General features: G+C 36.4%; 2 protein-coding genes across 2 annotated transcripts; both read right to left on the bottom strand.

Annotated features, from left to right (window-relative positions):
- Nucleotides 1-7,737: 7,737 nt before the first annotated feature.
- On the bottom strand, nucleotides 7,738-9,680 carry LOC135780047 (uncharacterized). Its single transcript, XM_065290998.2, has 7 exons — nucleotides 9,513-9,680; nucleotides 9,148-9,305; nucleotides 8,893-9,043; nucleotides 8,654-8,793; nucleotides 8,243-8,459; nucleotides 7,928-8,013; nucleotides 7,738-7,794 (listed from the first exon to the last, which is right to left on the bottom strand). The coding sequence occupies exons 1-7, from the start codon at nucleotides 9,664-9,666 to the stop codon at nucleotides 7,738-7,740; spliced, it is 963 nt and encodes a 320-aa protein (XP_065147070.1). The 5' UTR covers nucleotides 9,667-9,680.
- An 8,614-nt stretch (nucleotides 9,681-18,294) lies between these two features.
- stmn1a (stathmin 1a) lies at nucleotides 18,295-25,687 on the bottom strand. The gene is made up of 5 exons (XM_065294983.2): nucleotides 25,570-25,687; nucleotides 24,305-24,356; nucleotides 24,059-24,231; nucleotides 19,803-19,994; nucleotides 18,295-18,749 (listed from the first exon to the last, which is right to left on the bottom strand). The coding sequence occupies exons 2-5, from the start codon at nucleotides 24,318-24,320 to the stop codon at nucleotides 18,687-18,689; spliced, it is 444 nt and encodes a 147-aa protein (XP_065151055.1). The 5' UTR covers nucleotides 24,321-24,356; nucleotides 25,570-25,687; the 3' UTR covers nucleotides 18,295-18,686.

The raw sequence follows: 25,687 nt of genomic DNA, 5'->3' as shown, positions 1-25,687 counted from the left end.
ATGAAAAAAAATCCACCCTCTCTTTCTCTTTTAATCCCCATTAAACAAAAAGCAGTCTCATTAGATGTGCTGTTTTGATTCTCTTGTTAATGTGACATCACATTGATAAAGCCCCGCCCACAGCCACTGACTGACTTTTACCCAAAAGCTTTTCTAAATGTGTTTATTAGCACATTGTAGCGCTAATGTGCCTACTAGAAGACTGTATTTAAAGATCAGATCTATTTTAACTAAAAGCGCTCACTGTCTGTTTGTAATAAAGTGAGGAGCTGTAGCTCATTTGCATTTAAAGGCACAGACATAAAAGCACTTTTTTGCTCCCACCATAATAAGGGCATTCTGGAAATGTTATAATAAATGATCTGTGGGGTATTTTGAGCTGAAACACAGACACATTCTAGGCACACCTGAGACTTATATTACATCTTGTAAAAATTGGCATAATACGAGCCCTTTAACATCACAGTGCTACAGATGTGACAAACTTGAATCATACAAGAGTAACAGTAAATCACTCTTACAAAAGGCATTGCAATTTTGAGATTGGTTGTAAACATGCCTTTAGGGCCAGCATGTACAAAGAACTGAAGACAGGGGGCGAGAGAGGGCCATATTACAAAGAATTTTGGGAAAATCAATTTCAGGGTTTGACATACAAAGGACAAGTCCCACAAAGATGCTGTCAGGCCTGTTGATATGTGTGCCAAAGCTTTTAGTGATCATGAATTGTGCAGAATCACACAAGCATACAAACGGCGGTTGCTGTGGTAGGTAAATGTGTTTCTGAAAGCAGAGGGCCACTCTGATGAAAAAAAGAAACGCTTCTGTTGTGTTTTGGATGATGATTTATGGCATGGGCATCTCTATTGTTCACACCAGTCTTTCCAGTGAGATTCAACCAGTAAAGAACCAGTAAATCCATGCTGGGCTACCAACACTAACCATCATACATTAGCCTAAACCAGCATGGACTGGTCTAAGATGCTCTTCAAAAAAAATGAACATGCTTTTTGTAATTTACGGAGGTATTTCTGTAAAAGAGTTAACCAGATTTTTGGTAAACTGCTCTAGTGAAGCATATGCATTTAAACTTTATACACTATAAATAGCAAAAATAAACAGGGTGAAAGCTAACATTACATAAATTAAATAAAATGCATCATTGCTCAATGAGGGGGGACTTAAAAAATTAAAAATGTAAGGCAACAAACAATATCTCATGTAAATTCATACATATGAAGAGTTTCGTTGCAAAATGAGATAAATCAGTTTTTAATATTTTTGTCAAAACATGTTTATTATTATGTTATCATGTTATTCTTTTGTTTTATGGTGCTACCTAGCTGTATTTTTGTATGTTAAATTTGTTAAATGTTTAAATCAAAACAAACCAACTGCAGTTGAATTGATATTAATTGGAATGCACAACCAAAAAACAAGATTTCTGAAAAATTAAAAAAACTGAGTTATCTCGTTTTGCAATGAAACTCTTCATATTTTAATTTGTATTAATTTGTTATTTTTATTTTGCACAATTTATTTTGCCTTGACCACTGTGATGTTGGGATTAGGGGCAGGGTTAGGGGTGGGGTTTCGTTATTGTTTTTTATGATAATCGTACGTTTTTGCATGATTAACTTTGTATGAATTCATACGAAATAGGAAATGTGTTAAATATGTACGAAGAGACCAGGCTGTTTTTTCAGTGTGCTTAACTTCATTTTATTATTTCAGACATTAGTGGCAACATTAGTGGTCACATGCATCCTGTTAATATGTTAATAAAAATGTGTGAACATGCAGTGCATATTAGGAATGACCCTGTACCAAAAGACCGTTGGCTAAAATAATTACCCCTGTGATGAGATTTTTTGAGTAACCCAATTTATTAACCTCCTGTTCATTACTTCTCAGCTGGAACCCATTAAACCATTCACACATCTGTCTACAGTTCGGTTTGAGTCGCCCTTCAGCAGACCTTCAGATACAAACCACAACCCCGGTTCACCTTCTGTCAACCACTTCAGCTCCAGATGTCAGGACATATTTAATGCTAAGGAAAGTGCAAGACACTTAGGCAAGTGGATATATTCTGTACAGTACAACTATAAATAGATTACCAGGAGAATTCATTACCGCTTATCACGTATTTGAGTTTCATGTACGACAGCGTGACGTGTTTGACTCAAGACTGGCATCCCATTAAAGCTCTTATTTTTAAAGCTGATGTCGTATCTAAATAACAAACCATAAATGGTCTTTACATTTGTGGTTATAAGGCACTTATAAAATATGTTAATAACATAATTCATTCCTTTACAAAGACAAACAAAAATGTTGCATATGCCCTAACAAACAAGGCACTGGTTTTTAATTCTAAGTGGACCAGTGAAGACCTCGTCTCTGTGTACATTTGAGCAATTGCAATAAGGACGTTTTGCATAAACCACTAATAGGAGTGACAATCTGGTCCTGTCATCAAATGAGAGGTGACTGTTAGATGTGTGTCTGTCTCATTCATTGTCCCTCTGCATTTCAGTCATGCGGTGGCAACTCAAATTCTTTTGAAGTACGGTAAGAAGTCCATTGACCTTTATGAAATGAAGTCTGAGTGGACGTCAGCCTGTCAGAGACGCTGAAATCTTGGCAGTCGGGGTGAGCGGCGGACAGGTCAATAGGGCTGAAAAGCCCAGAGAGAAAACTGAAATGACATACAGTAAGTCTGCTGTGATTATAACTCCCAGACATGCTAGCTCATCTTCTGCTGGGATTGTTCCAGACATTATCATGACGGCATGCAAAACAAGAGCGCTGTTGGAGCACTGACTTTACATTGAGCTAAGTCATTGTCTACATGAATTTTAACCTTCTCTGCTAAAGGGCTGAGATCTCATGCAAATGTAAAACTGGATATTCTTGCAGCACGCTGTGTAAGGATGTTTTTCAGTTCTGGACACTTTAGGTTCTGTGGAAAGTAAACCTGATTTTAACCCAGTTTTCACTTGCTTGTTGAGAGTCAGTACTAGAGAAAAAGAGTGATTGGGTGAGCGAGAGAGAGAGAGAGAGAGAGAGAGAGAGAGACTGCGTTTCATATACATATGAGTACATATGAAGTTTTACCTCAAAATACCATATAGATAATTTATTATAATATGTTAAAATTGTCACTTTGTAGGTGTGTGCAAAAATGTGATGTTTTGGGTGTGTCCTTTAACATGCAAATGAGCGGATGAAGTGCAAACATTGATCACAATGATGATGGTTTGTTGAAATTGAAATTCAATTGTGCTGTGAATTATTTTCTTTCTCTCTCTTTCTCTCTGCACTAAATGGCAATGCTGTGGTTGGATAGTGCAGATTAAGGGGTGGTATTATTATAATAAGAGCTCCTTATGACATCATAAGGAGAGCCAAATTTCAACAACCTATTTTTTCATGTGCTTGTAGAGAATGGTTTACCAAAACTAAGTTACTGGGTTGATCTTTTTACATTTCCTAGGTTGATATAAGCATTATTTTAAATCAAAAGAAATACAGGAGTGTTATCCAAACATTATTGGCAAGGAAAGCCTCTTATATTTGGGAGAAGACACGTATTGAGGTGTTTTTGTACATACTGCGTTTCTAATGTTGTATTACATTAGAAAGAATTACAGATGGTCTAGAAACAGCATTGAAAAAGAGTGCAAATGATCAACCCCAAGTGCATATTATAGAAAGATACTTATCTTCATAATACACGTTTGATTATTTTGCAAGAATATCGAACCCTAAAACCAGTGTTCAAATTAAGGGGGGTCCCGGACTTCCTATAAGCACTTTAAGTTTTTATCAAAATTAAATTACTACATGAATTTAAAATGATTGCGCTGCGGCAAAGTGAAACTGTCCATTATTTGTCCAAATTTTGCAATAAATATCGAAATAAATTTCAACTCTCAAGTGCGCCCCACACTGTTTTCTGGAGGATCTGACCGATTTTGGATTGGGTTAGGGGCTTTTTAAAAAAAAAAAAATTAAACTTTTATTTCACACTAATTTGAGGGGTAAAAATGGTTAGGGTTTCAGTTAAGGGTAAATTGGAGTGTCTTTGATTAAAACTTTGATCCAAGATCACATCTTACTTTGTAAAATCACTACAACCCTATAATGACAGGGGGCTTACCAAAAGAGACAGTGGGCGCTTTCTGTTCAAATTAGGGATGCACCGATACCAGTATCGTTGTACTCGTACTTGTACTCGTTAAAAAAAAAAATAGCCCCAATACCAAAGGCCAATACCTCACGTGACGTAACTGACAGAACGTTCCAGTGCACACAGAGACACCAACCGCAACAGACACAGTGACCCACACATGGCAATGTGCACGCTTTGTTCTGCATTAATATAAATTTGGGCTTTGAAAATTTGTGATGATAAGCACATAAGAATGATTCGTTTTTTTCATAATATGAGTTGAAGTTGTTAAAAATAAAGATGCTGATGTATTCATTAGTCTCATTGTGTTTTTCATAGAAAATTGCCACATAAAAAAAAACAGTGAGTACCAGGGAAATATATAAAAAAATATCGGTACTCGTATACTTGATCCTTAAAAAGTGGTATCGGTGCATCCCTAGTTAAAATGGATCTGATTTCAGGGAGAAGCGCAGAGAAATTAGTGGGCAGCGTACTACTCACTGAAGGCAGAAACGATGGCACTGCAGAACTGTCAGTCGGTGGCCGTAGGTGGGGCTTTATCAGTATGACGTCACATTGCTCAGAAAAACAGCATGTCTATTGGGACTGCTTTACTTTAATGAGGATTAAAATAAGTGGTGGACTTTTTCATATAGATGTGGTGTTTACACACTGCCAAAACACATTTATGTCCAAGCAAGATTTTGTATCATAGGTGCCTTTAAAATATAAAAGTACACTCCAAACCTCTCAAATGAGGTATCAGGGTAACACATACAACATTATAAAAGCAATCAAATTAAAAATAAACAAAATTCTGTACTGAAGGATTGGGTGAGACATAGATGCCCACTATCACCAAACCTCTTGAATATTTACATTAATGAATAAGCACAATACTTAAAAACTGGTCTCACACTACATAACTCCAACATAAAGTTCTTGATCTATGCAGGTAATCTAGTCCAGCTGTCTCGAACAACAAAGGGTCTTCACCAAATCCTCTGGCAGACCAGGGACCTGACTATTACCACTAACAATACTAAAGTACAAATGTCTTTTGTTCTGTTTTGAAGTAATAACTGACAATGGGCTGTTGAATTATTAGAAAATAATGCACACATTTCATAAACTGTCATCATAATAAAGCACATTTGATTTGAGAGAGTGAGGATGCGTGTGAATCATTTAAAAACCTTAAGTTACTGCTTGATTATATTATTCAGCCCCATGAAACATAACCCACTTGGTAATGGGTAAAATAGTAATACAAACCTGTACACTAGAGGGAGACAGAAATCCATATATCTATCTATATATATATATACATAGAGAGAGAGAGAGAGAGAGAGAGAGAGAGAGAGAGAGAGAGAGAGAGAGACTGATCAGCCATAACATTAAGACCACCTGCATATTTTGTGTAGGTTCCTCTTTTGCCACAAAAACAGCCCTGACCCATTTAGGTATGGGTTTTTCACTTATCATGTCCCTCTGATTTTAGGGTTTGGTTATGGTTGGGGTTTGGGGTGGGTTTAGGTTTTATTTAGAAAAATGTTGTCCTTGGGTCAACACAATATGTTGCCCTGAGAACATCTCTCACTTGGCAAAATCAGTTTGAGTCATGGCCAAAAGTGTTTGCAGCCTTGGTAAATACGAGCAAAGAAAGCTATAGAAAAATAATATGTTTCTTCTTATAAGCTTTAATTTGAAACAAGTCACCAAAATACAATGTTTCATTGAAGTAAAACTATTGAAAGTGAAGGGGAAATAACATTATAATATATATTTTTTTCTCCAATACACAATTATTGTCACCCCTCTATTTAACAGCTTTAACAGCTGATGAGGTTGAAGAATGAATGTCAAGTGATCTTCAATTATTCCTCCATACAGATATTCTGCAGGCCCTTCATATGTCGTTGCTCTCTCCTCTTCAGTCATTTTCTGTATGGTTCAGGGAACTGGGGTGGATGTGGCAGAACCTTGAATTTGTGCAGTGACCCATTTTTTGGTTGATTTTGATGGACTTGGGGTTTGTGTTACTTCATATTTATTCTCTCGTGAAATGGAAGCCATTTTTAGTCTCAATGCTGTGTTAAGAAAATTCCAATCCAACTTTATTTAAAGAGCACAGTTTAAACAAACCTCAAGGTTACCAAATTGCTTTACAATTAAAAAATACAACTAAAATAAAAAGAAGACCAAATAAAAGTAAAATGACAATAAAAAAAATAGAACACCAAATAAATAAAATAACACCAACAATGACAACGAAGACCACAATAGCTTTCATAGTGCAGGAAATGCTAGGGAATAAAAATAAGTTTTTAAACGAGATTTAAAAGTGTGGAGAGTAGGGGCAGCTTTAATGTGCGGTGGTAGCTCATTCCACAATTTGGGAGAAACTGCTGTAAAAGAGCGATCACCTCTGGTCTTCAATCTAGTCCTGGGGCCTCATTTATAAAGCCTGCGTACGCACAGATTTGATCGTAAAGTGTGCGTAGGCGAAAATCCACGGCAAAGTCCATATTTATAAAAACCGTCTTTGACGTCCCTTACAAAAAAATCCTGCAGGAATCCTGCAGGAAAAATCCTGCAGGACCTACACACCACATACCTGCACATTCCTACAGGATCCCACAGGATTTTCGTGATCATTTTCCTGCGGGATCCTACAGGACTCCCACTGGTTTCCTACAGGACTTCTGTGTGTTTCCTTCAGGAATCCTGCTGGTTTCCTACAAGACTCCTGCAGGTTCCTACAGAAATCCTGCTGGTTTCCTACAAGACTCCTGCAGGTTCCTACAGAAATCCTGCTGGTTTCCTACAAGACTCCTGCTGGTTTCCTACAGGAATCCTGCAGGTTCCTACAGAAATTCTCCTGGTTTCCTACAGAAATCCTGCTGGTTTCCTACAGGAAGCCTGCAGGTTTCCTACTGGACTCGTGCTGGTTTCCTACAGGAAGCCTGCAGGTTTCCTACAGAAATCCTGCTGGTTTCCTACAAGATTCTTGCTGGTTTCCTACAGGAAGCCTGTAGGTTCCTACAGAAATCCTGCTGGTTTCCTACAAGATTCTTGCTGGTTTCCTACAGGAAGCCTGTAGGTTCCTACAGAAACCCTGCTGGTTTCCTACTGGACTCCTGCTTGTTTCCTACAGGAAGCCTGCATGACGTATGTAGGAATTATAAAGGAAACCTACAGGAATCCTGTAGAAGACTTACAGGAAACCTACCCACTAATGTTAAAATCCTACAGGACTTCTGCAGCAATCCTAAAAGAATCCAGTCGAACAAAACACTTCTTAAAGTCAAGGATATGCGCCTCATATTTATTAAGCACATCAGAAAAGAATTGAGAAACAACTTCATAAAATGTAACTGATTAGTATTTATTAACACACAAGGGTCTGGAAAATAACAAAATATAAAGAGAACATTCTGAGCAGAACTTGTAACCATCACAGCAAAAACAACACTGCACTCTAGAAAGAAATAAAGAGACATTATAGCTACAATATAGGTAACACAGCATAAAATTACATGTTAAAGTGAATGCCATCATTTATGAGCCTCACCTCTCAGTATTGCATTGTAACACAGTCCCTTTTTTGTTGCCTAAGAAAGTGAAAGATAAATAGACCTATAATACATGTACACACACATTTATGCTTTTATACAGTTGTACAAAATGTGTAATTAATAATGCTTGAAAAGGAAACGATCTATTCAGAATGTGAAACCTGTTTACGAGTTTGTGTTCATCGTTCATTTTTTCTCGTAAAGAAGCCCTAAGAAACTTCCGTGGAGTTTCTGGAAATTTCTTCTGAACAGTGTCTGAAAGAGAAATTACAGCAACAACTTCAGTGTGAGAACAAAATAGTAATATCCAGAGACATTTGAAGAGCTTAGATTTAAAAGCCGCTAAACGCCACTTCCATCAAAAATTTAATAAAATAATGAGATAATGATATTGGCAGAATCCATTAAGAGTTTGCTGTTAGAGCAAACATACAAATATATAAAAACAATATAAAACAAAAAAGATAAAAAAACATTTTTATACCTAAAACAAGCTCTACTTTTACTGGGTCTAATGGAGGCTTGGCTTGTGAATCTTTATTGGCATTTCCAATTTTTCCAGATAGGCTGTGTGTTGCCAGTGTGCCTCTTCCAAAAACAGCCACAGCTAAATCTTTAACCATGGCTGACCATGATGTGCCTCCTCTTCCACATGCTTGGAACGTCTCTTTCCTGATGTTTAATTTTTTGTGGATTTCGACCTGTACAAAAAACACATTTATTATAATATAGCAGGTAAAATTAGTAAAGCATGTTTTAAGGTAGAATTGCATAAATTTCTTGAAATCTGCACTTTATACGTATAATGTACTTATTTTTCAGTATAAACTTATGCTTTACATAATCACAAAATTCAAAGTGTTTTGAAAAGGTTATTTAAAAATAAATTTCTCACATGTTCCTGTTCAGAAGATCTGAGATCGGAATTGGTTGGTTGAAGGGCAGAACAAGCCGCAACTGTTATGTTGCTGGTTGGTGCAGCGTGCTTGTTTACACTGCTTTTAGGTAGCACCTCATCAAATCTGTTAATAATCTCTAATGTTGAATAAATAGAATCGAATGTTTAAAAAAAACTCTGTAATACATATCTTAAAAGCAAAGAAAAAAATGCTAACATGTGTATATATAGCCTACCTTTTTGTAGCTTAAAGTTCAGGGCCTTTAGCTCCTGATTCTCTGTTCTGAGGGCCTTGATCTCCCTTCTCATATCATTTATTGTGTTATTTTCATAGTTTTTTTCCTGTATTTTATTAAACAACAGTGTGTCTTTTTGTGATTTTCCCACCTAATTAAGAGACAAAATATAAAGTTTGATAACATCAGTAGCATGCAATTGTCAAACAAATTAATATAAGGATAAATGGATAGTATCCGGAAGTTAAAATGTACTTTTTTAGGTCTCTTTTCTGGACTTGATGTTGGACTATTTTCTGGACTAAATATTTGCTTCCTTTTAACAGCTCTCTTTTCAGGCAGCTTGCACTCCTCTTTCTGCTTCCTCTCTAACTCTATCTGATGTAAACATTTCAGTAGCTTGTCCTTATTTTCTGTACAGGAGAAGGTTTGTTATTTAAAAGGAATAGTTTAGATTCAGGTTACATAGCTACAGTTTATAGGAGCATAAAAAGAATTTAAATCTAAATATGTATATACTCGTTTACTTGTCTAGCCCTAATTGTCAAATTTCCTATATATTTTTTAAATAGCTATCTTCTTTTGATTAAAAGCATTTGCTAAATAAAAAATACATTTACCACTCAGCTTGAGAACAATTGCTGGAGAGCTTTCATCTTCATATTTAACATCAACGACATCCCCCTCATGAACTACACCGCTTTGAAGAATGTCTTTTCGCTTGACAATGTCAAGAGATGCTTCCAGTTCTTTCCATTCAATTAATGCCCACATGTTGCCTAGGCAGAAAACAATATAAAGATAACATGTATTCTGAGAGAGAGAGAGAGAGAGAGAGAAAGAGAAAGAGAGAGAGAGAGAGAGAGAGAGAGAGAGAGAGAGAGAGAGAGAGAGAGAGAGAGAGAGAGAGAGAGAGATTGGAAAATAACACAAACCAACTTCAGTGTGGTTTTAAGCTGTTACTATAGTAACCTATGTTAGTAAGCACGGTAATATCTTTGCTATTTATAGAAAGTCTTAAAAAAATTTCATCTACATTCTTCAACAGTGTTTTTGTTTTTGCATTAAAGTATTTTAATTGATGAAAATGTAAGTTCAACTCACCTAAATAACCGAAAGATGGCGCAGTAACGACGATCGTCTTGGTCTGGAAAACACAGCGCGTGACCTTTTCTCGAGTGTTTGCGCAAGCAACAAAATAACGGAAATTTAAGATAAACAAAGTAACCAGGCAACAACGTAACAGACCCGTTTCACTGTAATGGTGCGTTCCAGGCAGGTTTTTAAACCCGTGAGTTACGACTTCAAAACCACGACTCACGACCTTATGCGTTCCAGGCAGCCCGTAACTCGTGTTTTTACAACCTTCTACCGGTGAAAGTGCACTGGAACGGCAGTCAAACCCGTGACTTCCCACCCGTGAACTCGTACTAGATCGATGTACTCCCAGTTCAGAGTCGTGAGGCGTGGTTTTGAACTCGTGAGTTACGGGTTACGGGTTGCCTGGAACGCAGCATAAGTATAACATTTATTTTATTAATTTGCATAATAATATAAAATGTATATTATACAGTCTATTTTCTTTATTTACAATATTATATACTATTTTTAAAACGTTTAGGGTCACTTAGATTAAGTTACTTATTCATATTTTTACACATTTAGAAAATGTAATCATGGTACAAAGTAAACAATAATGTCTAAAGTAGAAAAGTATTTAAAAAAATGGAAGAATATACACTTAACATTTTAACTTGCTAGATTATATATTTGTCTACAAAACTACTTTCAAACATTTAAGCAAACATATTTTGCAAAGTTTTCAAGATCATGAGAAACATTTCAGTCACTTGACCCTAAATCTAGGCTATATCTTAACATTGTTAGTTTTTAATATGCAGCAATAATCAGAGGTTAATTTTGCAGGGAGTAAAGACAATGGAGTACAAGTTGTACCTACAACACAAGAGAATAATTCCAACAGCTACCAAAAGAAGATGGAGTGATAGTCAAAAAGGTACTACTAAACATTGTATTGGAAATATGATTGTCTTTTAAGTATTTGATGTGGAGCTTAGGTTTTTTTCTGTTGCTTTAAGGTTTTAGGAAACATTACAAAACATGGTTACAAGATCCAATGCATCAAGTAAGTACAAACCTTGCATATGATAAAAGCTTAAATGCAAATTATGTCTCATACTATTGTAATGTGCTTCCTTTGTACACTAACACATGTCATAATTATAAGTATCACCATAAATTATCTTTCAATTTAAGCACCAAAATAAGCTATCTATATATGTTAGCTTGGGCTATCTATTGACTACATGTTTCTGATTAACAGGATGCCACATCTAATTGCGAAGAGGAAAGCAGTTCCCACTGTAACAAGCCACCACATCATTCCACAGTAGGTTGCTACTAATTCAGCTGTTCCTATTACTGTAATGTTTTCTGTCATTTAACCGTACTTGTTCATTGCCCTATTTGCCAGGATGACACATCTGAAAGTGAAGAAGAGAACAGTTCCCAATGTAACAAGGCACCACATCATTCCACAGTAGGTTGCTACTAATTCAGCTGTTCCTATAACTGTAATGTATTCTGTCTTTTAGCCGTACTTGTTCATTGCCCTATTTGCCAGGATGACACATCTGAAAGTGAAGAAGAGGAGTGGGACGAACTCAACACAACACTACATCATAACATGGTAAAAAACACATTTTCTTTAAGAAATTAAAATAAAATTGCATTTATCAATGCTTGTAGTTTGTGTACAGAGTAACTATTTGTTCATTTGTGATAGCAAGGAGAATCTGACAATGAGAATGAACAAAACTGGCATATGACACCCCCTAAGGACCCCACAGTAAGTACATCTGAAATGGCAACATCTGTATATACAGTACTTACATTTATCTTTTGTTTGCTCACTTCTTTAACTATTATATTTTTATCATGTCTCTCGATCCTTAAGCAAACTGTAACTCTTCTTTTCAACTGTGTAATAGTGTAGTAAGTGTTTGGTGTAGATTTAACAGAACAAAAGAAGAATATTTATTTCTTTCAGATGGATGTTGAAGGACATGGCAACACGGACAATAATGCTGATGAGAACCCAAGAGCTGTGAAAGACAAAATTTATCCCACCGCTAGGATTACTAAAGAAGAATCTCAGTTGTCAATTTTATCCTATGCTCTTAGGCATACCACAACAAAATCTGCTCTTGGTGATTTATTAGATCTAATTAATTTACATTGTCCAGAAGGAACCAATGGAGCACAAAATAGTCTATACATGTTCATGAAAGAATTTGATTGTAACTCATTTGAAATTGTGTACATCTGCCCCACATGTCATCATTACTTTGGTAATGAAATCCCAGCAAATTGTGCTTCATGTGGTTCTGAACCTGGAGATAAGAACTCTCTTATTGAATCTGGTGACATGTTCATGAAATTATCAATCAGAAAGCAACTTGAAGAAAAAATATTAGATTCAGAATTTAAAACAGCCCTGGATTACAAATGGACCAGAGTAAAAAGCAGTCCAGACAGTGTCCAAGATATATTTGATGGTGCAATGTATAAATCGGTAGATCTTCTGAATGATCCGGGTCAATTTAACCTTTCACTCACATGGAATGTTGATGGTGTCCCTATTTTTAAATCATCGCCTTTTCACATTTGGCCAATTCAAGTTGTAATTAATGAACTTCCTCCTGATATGAGAAATAAGCATGTGCTCCTGGCAGGTTTGTGGTTTGGTGCTTCTAAGCCTGAAATGAATTCTTTTCTTCAGGCCTTTGTTGATGAGTGCATTCAGTTAGAGCAAGAAGGTCTGTTAGTACAGCACAAAGGACAAAGTACACAAATGCATGTGTTCAATCTTGTCTGTGTGTGTGATTCTGTTGCTCGCTGCTCGGTCCAAAACACGAAGCAATTTAATGGGGAATATGGATGCAACTGGTGTTATAAGAAGGGAGAAATAGTTGCCAAAGGAAATGGTTTTACTAGGGTGTATGCTTCACAACAAAGAGATGCAAGACCACGTACCCACAGTCAGCATTTTGATGATGTTAAAAGAGCAGTTGAAACTGGCACATGTGTTAAGGGGGTCAAAGGGCCATCCCCTTTAATGTTCTTAATGTATTTTAATATGATTCTGGGATTTTCTTTTGATTACATGCATGGGATTTTACTCGGTGTTAGTAGGCAATTCACGACTCTATGGTTTGATTCAATGTACCATGGAGAGAGATGGTATTTGGGAAGATTAGTTACGACTATTGACAAACGCCTTTTTAAAATCAAACCACCAGTTAATATTACAAGACCTCCACGCTCTGTTAGGTTGCGCAAATTCTGGAAGGCTTCAGAATATAGGAATTTCCTTTTATTTTATAGTATTCCATGCCTGATTGGCATCTTACCATCTGAATATCTGGAGCACCTACTACTTCTTGTCCAAGCAACTTACTGTCTATTAAAAGATGACATGTCCTCTCATGACATTGATGTAGCTGAACACCTATTAAAAACGTTTGTGAGCCGCTTTGAAAGATTGTATGGCAAATGTCATGTCAGTTTTAATGTGCACATTTTGGAGCATGCTGCACAGTCGGTACGAAACTGGGGTCCACTATGGTGCCAAAGTGCATTTATTTTTGAAAGTCACAATGGTACCTTGCAAAAGCTCTTTCATGGCACCCAGGCTGTTCCAGAACAAATAGTTAATAGCTTTTCCCTTTTTCAAAGTGTTCCAAGACTTTTTTCTACTGTTTACAATGGCAGTGTTAAAAAAACAAGCACAGACTTTGTTGAGCGTATGCTACGTGGGTACAAACTTGCCACAAACTGTGTTAAAAAAACAAACACAATATTTCAGGGCTCACCTATACTAAGAGCACCAACACCAAGGGAGTCGTTTCTGTTACGAGAGCAAAACATTAATGTTGACCAATGTGCATTTTTTTTAAGAGCTTTAATTAATGGAAACAGGGTTCATTCAAAAGCAAGCACAACACTGTCAAGAAGAGTTAACCACGCAGTTGTTACAGAACAAGGCACAATGGCACTGGTCAGATCATTTGTTGATGTGGGTCTTGACACAGGCTATGCCTTTATTGATCCAATTAGTACAACCAGGTTTAACATGGTTAAAGACAGACAAACAGGAACTATTTTGTCAGGGATAGTTACGGAAAATTATATCTCAAGTGATGTCAAATTAATCAAGTGCAATGAGATTAGAACAACTTGTGTTTACTTAAAGAATGTGGGATGTGTACATAATTTACTTTGCATTCAACCCAACAAATGGGAAGTTGACTGATTTGTAGTCCAGAATTACCCTACCCTAAAGTCATTTTTGTCACATATTTATAATTTCAAACAAATAGCTTGAGCATTCTTGAACTTTTGCAGTTAATACATATGTACAGTGATACATAGGATTGTTAATATATGTATGTGTATGCATCTGTGTGTTTGTTTGTTTGTTTGTTTGTGTGTGTGTATATATATATATATATATATATATATATATATATATATATATATATATATATATATATATATATATACATATACATATGATATGATATTATATGATATAAGGATGTCTGATTTTCTCAAGGTCTAAGGTAGTCTGTGGACTGGACCTGGCTGAATTATAAGTCTTATTCATTTTGTTTTTATTTGTTTGTCTATTACCTTTTGTTTTATTTGGAAAATGTATTTGGCCAGTTTAATTAAAAGCTCTGATTTTAATAAGTTTTTTTTTATGTTAAATCACACTGCTAAATAAAATTACTTTGTGGACTGTTTACATCTATGTATATATTTTTTTCATATCCCATGCAAAGTTATAGCAATATAACATGTACATTTGTCCTGCAGGTTTGTCTTACATGACTTTTAAATTATAAGTAATAAAGTCTATCACTTGATAAACTCTTTTAATTCCATCCGAAATGTAACATATAGCAACACCTTACATAAAATCTTTATTTTAAATCCGGCAGGGATCATTTCTGTAGTGTTGCATAGTCCTAAAGGATTTCTGTAGGTAAATAATGAACAACCTGCAGGAATTCTTCATTCCTGGATGACATTGCACAATCCTAGGACAAGTGTGTGAACAGACCTACAGGACTTCTACAGTATAGGTAATAAATCCTGCAGGAATCCTACATTCCTGTAGGATACACAGTCCTGCAGGAATAACCCTGTCCTATAGGATTTTTATTCTATCACACAGGAATCCTGCACATAACTACAGTCCTTCATAATTCCTGCAGGGCATTTAACAGTCCTACAGACATGTCTGCAGACATACCTACAGGATTCCTGTAGGTATATGATAAAACCTGCAGGAATTCTTCATTCCTACAGGACTCCTGCAGGAATGTGCCCTGTCCTGGAGGATTTTTGTTCTGTCCTACAGGATTCCTGCACATAGGACCAAAATCCTACAGGAATCCTGCAGGATTTTTTTGTAAGGGGTGGAAAAGTGCTTAGCGCCACGTCAGTGTCTGAGCAGACGTACGCACTTTTGCTTGTCTGATTGCTGCAGGTTTTTGAAAATATAAGCCATTCTTGCTGTTTGAAATTGGGTTTAAACATTGACAAGCGCTTTTTATATGTCTGACATTAATTACGCATCGTTTAAAGGCGGAGATCTGAAACTGCTCGGCTGCGCGCACAAGTTCAAGTTCATTTCTGATTTATAGATTTGAAAGGGGTACGCGCGTTTTCTGCGCGTACGTTCGGTTTATGAATCACACGTACGCATTTTTGTTAAATGATCGCAAGATCAAATTTAGGATGGTTTTTACGCAGCATTTTATAAATGAGGCCCCTGGGCACGATCAGTCGAAGCTGATCCCCAGACCTCAGTGACCTTGACGGGGTTAAGAAAATTATAATATCAATGTTTATATACTTCAGAGATATTTTCTAGGGGTGGCAATAATTTTGTCCAGTGTGAATATGAGAAAAACATTTAGTTCATAATGTAATTTCTCCGCCACTTTGTATATTCTTTTTTTATAGCTCACTGATTCTTGAAACTTTGGTAAAAACATGTCCCACTAAGAAAAGTGCTAATTCTGTTGGAAATTAAAAACATTTTCATGAAGAAAAAGAATCAATGTTATAATCAGGGGGTCCTTTGCATATATGTAAGGTTATTTTATAGGTTTTTTTATTTTTTATTCATTTAATGATTATATGCTGGCCCATTGCCTGCAAAATCAGCTGTCCTCGGTTAACAGATAATCATTTCAACTTGATTAAAAAAGCCAAACGTAATAACTGAATTGAATAATATATTTACCACACGAAAGAGTACATTGTAATATGTATTAAAAACTACAAACAGCGAGTTTTGAACAAGATTTACTATTATTTTGTGATTGCTCAAAATGTGTCCCACATATTCGTCTCCACCGTCAGATATTTATAAGAAGCAATAAAATCAGACAACTATAGGGTTAACTGTATTCCTGAGGACCCCATTTTCAAACCTTCAGCTGCTTCAAGATCACTCAAGCTCCTGTATGTTTGCGATTTTCTCCTAAACTTGTTCATATTTTTGGACACTGCTACTGTGACAACCATAACATGTCAACGCCGTCATCTTTGTATAAAAATATGAGATTAGATTATGAAATAAATATATCGTTTTCTGTCTTTTCTGTCAGGTTTTATGTATTTTAGGAAGTTATGATTTGATATTTGTTCATCACAGTGCTCAGGATTGTTATTTTTTGGACCAAATATTTACATAAAGTTTAAGCAAGAAGCCATTGACTTGAGTGGTATACATTTTGGAATAATGAGGCCAATGTCACCACCGTCAGACGGAGTTTTATTTGTTTTAAATGAATACGCTTACAATATGTTTCTTCAGTGCTGTTGAGTTATTAAATTAATAGTCTCTATTATTACAAAAATATGTTTATTAAATAATTAAAACATTACTTTTTCTATTTAGGCTTAAAGTAAATATTGTATGAGTAATAACTGGAAAAACGCCTATTTTATGGAAAAAATACGAACAGGGGAGGTTGCACCGGTAAATTGCTGAGCAGCCAAGACCTTGGTCTATAATGATATACCTTCAGATTTTGTAATTTAACTTTTTTTTTTCAAAATGTAAACCTGTTTTATCCAAATTCCCAAGAATCACTGAGCTATGTTTGCTCATATTTACCAAGGGTGCCAACACTTTTGGCCATGACTGTTTATATGGGTGTGTGCACATATACATCTATGTATGCATAGGCTATAGAAAGTAAATTTGTATTTTATATTCAGAAATGACAGGCATTTCTCTAAGCGCTTAAACTTAATTAAGTGGAAAAATTCAAAGAAAACACCTTGAACAAAATTAATCTAGGCCAGGGTAGATGTGCTTCTTTGTTGCGTTTTTTTCTTTTTATACACTGGGCTTACTCAACATTATTGCTTTTTGAGTCTTCGCTATTCCTTCAAGCAAGCAAGCAAATCTGTCTCTCTTTGTTGTGTATTGATGGCTGTGAAATAATGCACAGGTGCTGTGCAATTCTGATACACTGCTGAAATGAACTACTAAACTCACTGTAAAATGGTCGGCTGGTCTTATAAATGCACATAAAAATGTAAATAAAATACAAAAATAAAAGTGTAAGAAATGTAGTACTAAAATAAAATGTAATTTGCAGTTTGAAGATAGGCAGTATGCAAACCTATGGCAACATTATGGTGCACGAGACAGTTTGAGTACCACCTAATAACTCAAGCACATCCAATGCTTTTGTTTTTCATTCATGCATGTTTTCTTATCGCTTTAAAGCTGTTGTTTTTTTAAAGGGGGCTTTGTTGTCTAAGTAACAACAAACAAGGTACAGATTATCTGACAAAACATTTGCATATCATTGTCAGAATTGTAGATCAAGAACCAAAAAAAATATTGTTTGCTCCTGTTGTGTGAGCGCATTGCGTTAGCACGAAAGGTCATAGGTTCAAACCAGGAGCACTCTTAAAGGAAAACTTTAATCTTTGTACAGTGCATTGTGAATGTGTTAGCATTTAGCTTAGCCCCATTCATTCCTTAGGATCCAAACAGGGATGAATTTAGAAGCCACCAAACACTTCAATGTGTTCCCTATTTAAAGACATGAGTACATGTTACATGAGTAGTTTAATAGAGTAGAAATTCTGTGTGCGCGATGCTGAATTTAACCATATTATCGTTGTCTATATCGACAACATTGCATTGCTGCAGCCCTTATCACAATGATGACCCATTTCAGATCAAAACAGTGAATTCGCCATCCTAAAGTTTGCATTTCTGTTAAAATAACTTGAAATTATCAGAAATTCTTACACTACACATTCTTCACACATAGTCCATAATAGATTAAAGAATAATTTTATTTTGGAACAACAGTTTTAATGGTCAAGATGCCCAAGTGCATTGCTAATTTTGCATGTCATGTACAGCCCAATGGTACCCATTATCTGCTTTGTGCCTATGAGAGTCACATGCTGACAGAAAAACTTTGACTCTTTAAGCTATAAAAAGTGCCTTACACTAGAGCAGTAAAGAAACATTTGATTTAAACATTATGAATATGCTTTTAACAGTGGAAATCAAACCGAATACCTGCCCATTTTGCCAAATACTCAGAAATACAAACAGGAGTGGAAGTTGCAAAGAAATAAACGGTCAACAATAGAAAAATAAAGAAAACATTTGGATAAGTAAACCCCCCCATTTGAATCCCTGGTAACTGTAACATTCAGCATCACAGTGAATCTTTTTGGTCTCCTTGTCCTTTGTTTTTACGAACCTCTTCCAGCTTCTTGTCCTAAAATAAAAGAGCATAAAGTTAACCATAGTCTGTGTATTGTGTGTGTACTGCGTGTGTCAATTATGTATGTATACATATTTATTCACAATAATCAGTCAGCTAAATTGTTTAATACAAAATATTGAACAAATTGAATACGCAAACAGTTCATTAAACAAAAGTCAATTTTATGCACAACGCTTTCGTGTATTATGGCTCTTTGAGAAGTAAAAAGTCCTGAAATCACTGTAAGTTTATCAGCAACAAGTCAAACATAATTATTATAATAAATATTCTTTATCATCATGAAAATGCTTGCAAAGGTTTAAATAGCAGCCATTTAAATATGCTTATAGGCATCAGGGGTGTGCCATATCGTATTGTCCATAATTTTTTATATGATAAAAGTCAGTTTGTGATATAAATGATATAGCGATGCAATTACGTATGGCACATTTACAGTCCCTAAAGAGCACAGTAACAACAACTGAGAGCAAGAGCAGCATGTCAGCAACACAAGTACAACCAAGCTGTAAAAGTACACGAGGAGGAGATACTAGCAGCTGGTGAAGTGCGGCACTAGAGTAAACACAAGAGCAAATTACTTTAGTTGCTGTTAAAGTAAAGTTTTAAGGAGTTGTGTTGTAAAGGGAAAACACTACCAAGTTGTACCACTGTGTTGACAGTACTCTACTGAATTTAAATCCAAAAAAATTTCACATGTAAGAAAATCTAGTTGTACCGACGCATGTTTTGCTTAATATTTAATTAGACAAATCCATCTTTTCTATAAAGTTTTTAATTAAATGATCTGATCTGATGAGTTTAAAGCTTCTAGTGCAGCTTCTCCTGGGTCCTAAAGTACACCTAATTTCTCACAACATATGCAAACCATAGTAAGAGACAGATGACTTGCTGATTTAGTCACTTTTGTGAACTAGATGAACATTTCTCACGACCCCAAATTATAGGTTTCACCACAAGTCATTGAGAAGCATAGCAAGAAGAATCGCACGATTTATCGTCCCAACACTAGTATGTATTGATTCAACACACGATCATCTCATTTACCTTCTCTTTGAACTTTTCACTCATGGCTGCCATTATTGCTGACCGGTTCTCTTTGTTGGCCTCCATTTTCTGGTTAAGTTTCTCCTCTGCCATCTTGCTGAAGTTGTTGTTTTCTTCCAGAGCTTTCTGAAGCACTTCCTTCTCATGCTCACGCTTCTCAGCTAAGTGCTTCAGGACCTCTGCTTCATGAGACTGCACATTAAATAGAAGAAAAATTACAGCGAAGATTAAATTTGAAGCTAAAAAAATATTACATCATTAAAAAAAGCACATTATTACACCCCATCCAACATACAAAGCTTGTGAATTACAATCAACATATGAAGAGCTCAGATGCAAAACCCTTGGTGCATCTGACATGTCTTGTAAATTAGCTTGACTCTTTGGATAAACTATCCTTGAAGGGATAGTTTATCCAAAAATGAAAATTGTGTCATTTACTCACTCTAAAGTTGCAATAAATCTGGATACATTTCTTTGTTCTGCTGAACACAAAAGGAAGATATGTTTGTAACCAAACAGTCTGTGAGCACCATTGACTTCCACTGTATGTTTTACTTGCTATAAAAGACAATGGTGCTTCTGTTTCCTGTATGATTACAAATATCTTTTTTTTAACAGAAGAAATTAAAACGGGTTTATCACAACTCGAGGTTGAGTAAATGACTTAATTTTCATTTTTGGATGAACTACACATTTAATGGATTCTGCCTACCAGTTGTTTTTTCATGTACTGAGGCCAGGATTAAGTGGATTTGAAGTGAAGCGTTTAGTGTCTTTTGCATCGGAGCTCCTCATAATACATTAATGATGGCATTAGAGTTACTGAAGACTTTATGAAAGTAAATTTAAAGGGGACATATCATTGAAGTCCTATAATTGGGTCCCAAGTGCTTCTATCAACCTAGAAAATGTGAAAAAGATTTACCCAGTAACTTAGACCTTGTTCACACAGTCAGTCCAAATCCGATTGGAATAAAATCACATTAGAACGTGTGAACGGCTGACACCGCATGAAATCCGCTTTTTTCTAACCTGTTTCAGGCTACATCCAGAGGTAGCTTGAAATCAGTTTCAAATCACATTTCTGGAAATCCAAAAGTTACATCACACCGTCATGTAAATGCAACCTCAGCAGTCCAATTCTGACAAAATGATAGGGCTGTTTGGGAAAGTCCATGTATTTGGGAATATAGTTTATACAACAGACGTCGAGACAGATTGTCATGCCAACGTGACGTCATTGCCATAAAAACAGTGCAGATAATCCGGAACACCGCAGAATGTACAGATTGGATCTGAACAGTTGCGATACAAATCGGATTTGCACTAAAATCAGATATGGACTGACAGCATGAACAAGGTATTAGGTTTGGTAAACCATTCTCTGAAAGCATGTGAGAAATAGGTCAATGAAATGTGGCTCCCCTTGTGATGTCAGAAGGGGATAATACTAGGGATGGGCATTCGATTAAATTTTTTTAGTCGATTGTCGGGAGAATTAACGATCGACTATCGATTAATCATACATTTTTTATAATAAATAACAATTATTTAACTTATTATTCAAAAATGTTGAATACGAAAATACAGCTTGTTTTCCTCCATGAGACCTTTATTACAAGATCAACTTGTGGCAAACAGTTCAACTACATTTAGTTAGACAAACGGACCATATTATGCGCTTGAATATGCGGTGCTCTAAAGCAGCGGAACCTGCAGCTGCGAGCCGCATTCTTAAACAGAGACCTCATTTGTTCAAAAAAATCATGACCTCTTCATGATTATTTTTTCAGACCTGCAAACTCCTCAGAGTAAAAAAGGTGACAGTGTCGCACGCACGGGGGGGGGGGGGGGGGGGGGGGGTTTAGGGTAACCCCAGCTATATATTTTTGTGATTTTAATATGATTCTGAGCGTGACTTAACAAAAATCAGCATACTTTAATCAAAAAACATTGTTAAAACATTCTTGAAGCTTAAAGAGAATGACACATTTAATATTTTACAAATGTTTTTATTTACAACTCACGGAAACGCCTGGAAGTGTTGTGAAGCATGACACTGAAATAAAAAACAACAAGAGACAGACAGAAATGAAAAAAAATATATTTTGCTGATGTTCGTGAAAGTTTCGTGCGACAGAGCCACTTTGTCCTCAGCCGGCGTCTGTGCAAGGTTGACGATGACGGGCCATTGTGAATGGCAGTGAGTGCTCCACTAAAGTGCCCAGAACCATTGCCTGAAAGTAAATTAAAATCATTAAAATATAATCTTGCAAACTATCATACATAGGACTAATATGATAAAACAACGTGTCTCCATACTGTATGGCTGATATGCAGTGAATATCAAAATACATTTCTGTTCAATAATTATAATAATAATGCATTTTATATGTAGGGCTCCTTACATTGAATAAACAATCTCAAAGTGCTAGTGTTCATAATGTAAATTCAACTAACAATACAATGTAAAGATTTCATTGACAGACTTTGATGCAAAATGTAGCCCTTTATTATACAGAAATTGGTTGTTGGTGTATTATCCTAGGACAACACGCTCGCCAGATTGTTTTATCTAAACAGCCCTATGTTGTTAAAAATTACTGTTTACCAGGTATACAGCCACCAGGAATGTATGGGGCTAGGCTAAATCCTAAAACATTCACAACGCGATGTAGAAAGATTAAGTGCATGCATTGAAAAAAAATAGGTATGTATTAATTAGTCTAAGTTGAGGTAAAAACATAGGAAAATGTTGAAAAAGGGTGGGTTTTCCTTTAACATTACTCTCGCATCAGCTGTTGTGTAAACAGTTACATTTACCCACACCACGAACGACTGCCTGCGCAAGCGCGCACCACAGCCACCATAATGAATAAGTTACTCAGGGTAACGTTAGCTTAGAATTCGATTAGTAGCCGTATATCTCGGAACTCCGGGCAGAACACCCAGGTAACGATAAGCCTAGCTAACATTCGTCCTGCTAAGTTAGCTAACATTAGTCATTTTGCTCGAAGCATAGGCAAACTTTATGCAAGGTCTACGTTTGTGCATTACTCGGCGTTGACTCGTTCCTAAAAATACAATATAAGCGGTAGCTAACGCTAATTAAATCAAGCAAACAACTAGTTGTCGTTTTTGGTCCAAAAAAGTTGACTTACCTCAAATAAGATGGTTCCTTCACGTTAAAAGTGTCCATCAGACTCGCGCGGTAGCCAGGTGTGTCTCTCATCCAAAGGACCGCGCTGTCTTCAAGATTCTGAAGGAAGTGCTAAGATTCCGATTGGCCCAGAGGAAAGCATGCTAAGATTCCGATTGGCCCAGAAAAATGTCAAGTATAAGAATTATCCAATAATGTTTGGCAATTCTAGCCCGCATTGCATTCAGATAAAGGGCAGCCTTCCGACCCCCCCCCCCCCACACACACCTAAAAAAAAACTCTCCGGTTCTATGCGATTCACGTGAATGACCCAATTGACCAAGAAAACGGCGATTGTCGCCGAAAAGCGACAAGTTTGCAGGTCTGTTTTTTGAAATCAAAACGGAAGGTCACAGATAACGGAGTATGGTGTCAAATATTGCACCCTGGTGGTAAAATGTTGAATTGCTGCCACACAGTGAAATTCATTTAATTGCTTCAAGACACACGCTACGCTAGGCAACGCAACCTGCATTAGATAAAAAAAGTATTCGATTAATCAATAACAAATTAACGTCATCGACTAAATTCTTAACGATCAATTATCGATCGTCGATTAATCATGCCCATCCCTAGATAATACCACTCCTTAACCTGCTCTATCCAACCACGGCACTGCCATTTAGTGCAGAGATCAGCTCATTTGCATTTAAAAAGGACACACACAAACGGCACATTTTTCAACAAGTTCAACATGCTATAATAAATTATCTATATGGCATTTTGAGCTAAAACTTCACATACGTACTCTATGGACACCAAACATTTATTTGACATCTTAAAAAAATCTTGTGAAATGTCCCCTTTAAAACTGAGACCTACTAAGAAATTTTTTAATTCCCCTTGCAATTGATCATTTTATTTCTCAAAAGTCATCTTTGAGCATCATAATAGCATATGTAAAGGTTTTCCTGTGACAGTAATTCTTCATACTTTAAAATTGAATGTAACTCTACACCCCTGACTCAGTTAGTATACATGGATCAATGAATATGCCAAGGAGTCCCAGCCTCCATTCAATCGCACAGCTCGGACCATAGATATGAAAAAGCACCTTGCGTCTCTCCTCTGCAGCCTCCAGTTTTCTCTTGATCTCCTCTAGAGAAAGATCTTTCTTCTTCGTAGGGGAGAGTGGAAACTCAGGCCTGACATCCGGTCCCGGACTGGCAAGGATAACTTCAAACGCTTGACCTGATGCACGTTTGTCCAACTCTTTAACCTGAATGTCTAAAAAAAAAAAAGTGTGGTTATCTCTGCCATCTATAAATAACCAAATGCTGCACAAATACAGGTTTCTTACCATTAAAAGAGGCCATTGCTTCGAAAAAATCTGAGTATGGGTCTGAGTATGTCTGTAAAACAAAATAAAAACATAAGCACTACACATCCAAATAAAAACATGTGAAAGCATACGTTTTGGTCTCCCAGTTAAGTTTTAGCTTGTGAAGCAAGCTGGTCTAGCTGTGCTTTGGTCACTTTTTAAACTGGTTTTGCAAGACTTAGCTGGTCAGGCTGGTAGACCAGCTGGCACACCAGCTTTGCCAGGCTGGAAGAACCAGCTAGCAGCTTATGCTGGTCTTAGCTAGAATTTTCAGTAGGGCTCGCAAAGACGACTGCAACATAATAAAGCCAATGAGCATCAAGACAACACCCCATCATATTCATGAAATAAGCCACCGCAGCTGGGTGGCTGTGCGCGAGTCTCATCGGAAATGCACTTGTGTTGACATGTTGCTGAATTTGGCGCGAATGATTTACAGGTTCGCGGGGAAAAACTGGCGCGTGTTTTTTCAAAAATAGTGGCACAAACAACCCCCACATGCACGTGTGACATCCTGCCACATATAAACTCGGGTCTCGTGTCTAATGCTACATTCCTGTTTCTAAACTAAAATGAATATCAATCAAAATGTGTTTGTAGAGACACAGTTACGCACATCTTACAAAATGATCAAAACAAGAGTCAAACACTACCTCGTGCACAGCTCCCCATTGTTCTTACATCTGCAACAAGCACCTGAAAACCGCGCTGCATGCAGGCATTACAATTCCCACCAAACATTCAGATGTTTACCAAACTGCACTTCATACGAAACTTACTAACGCGGTCTGCTTCAATGTGCATCAGTAAACAAACGTAACTTACGTCTTACTAAGATCCTTCTCTTATTAAGAGACCATCCTTCATCCGTGCAAGACTTGCATACAGTTTTAAAAAAGACTTCAGGAATTGGGTTTTACACTTTATACACAATCACGCATTGTAATATTTCTAAATATTTCACAAACTATTGTTAAACTACCAATATTTATTTTATTCGACAACCTTAAGCGTCCAAGTCACTTTAAATGTGACCAAACCAACGGTATTACTCTATAAACCCCGTGATAATCACTCAAAAATACAAGTGTTTGATAAGCTTTAGATGCACGCGGCACGTGATGATATATACACGTAATAAAACAATACAGGTGGCCATAAATCTCCGCACCTGAATGTATAGTATAATCGTTAGCGTGTGAATCTTAAAATAAAGTTGATAATAAAATAACAAGCACACCCACCTTAAAAACAAAAGCTGCAGGTTTGAGAAACTTGAAAACGCTGTCGTCCTCGCGCCGATTTTTTATACAAGTCAAGTTCGCACATAAAAGGATCGAGTGTGTGACGTCACATCACGTT

Source organism: Paramisgurnus dabryanus, chromosome 19, assembly GCF_030506205.2.
Source record: "Paramisgurnus dabryanus chromosome 19, PD_genome_1.1, whole genome shotgun sequence".
Lineage (NCBI taxonomy): Eukaryota > Metazoa > Chordata > Actinopteri > Cypriniformes > Cobitidae > Paramisgurnus > Paramisgurnus dabryanus.
This window is presented reverse-complemented; position numbering and strand designations above follow the sequence as displayed.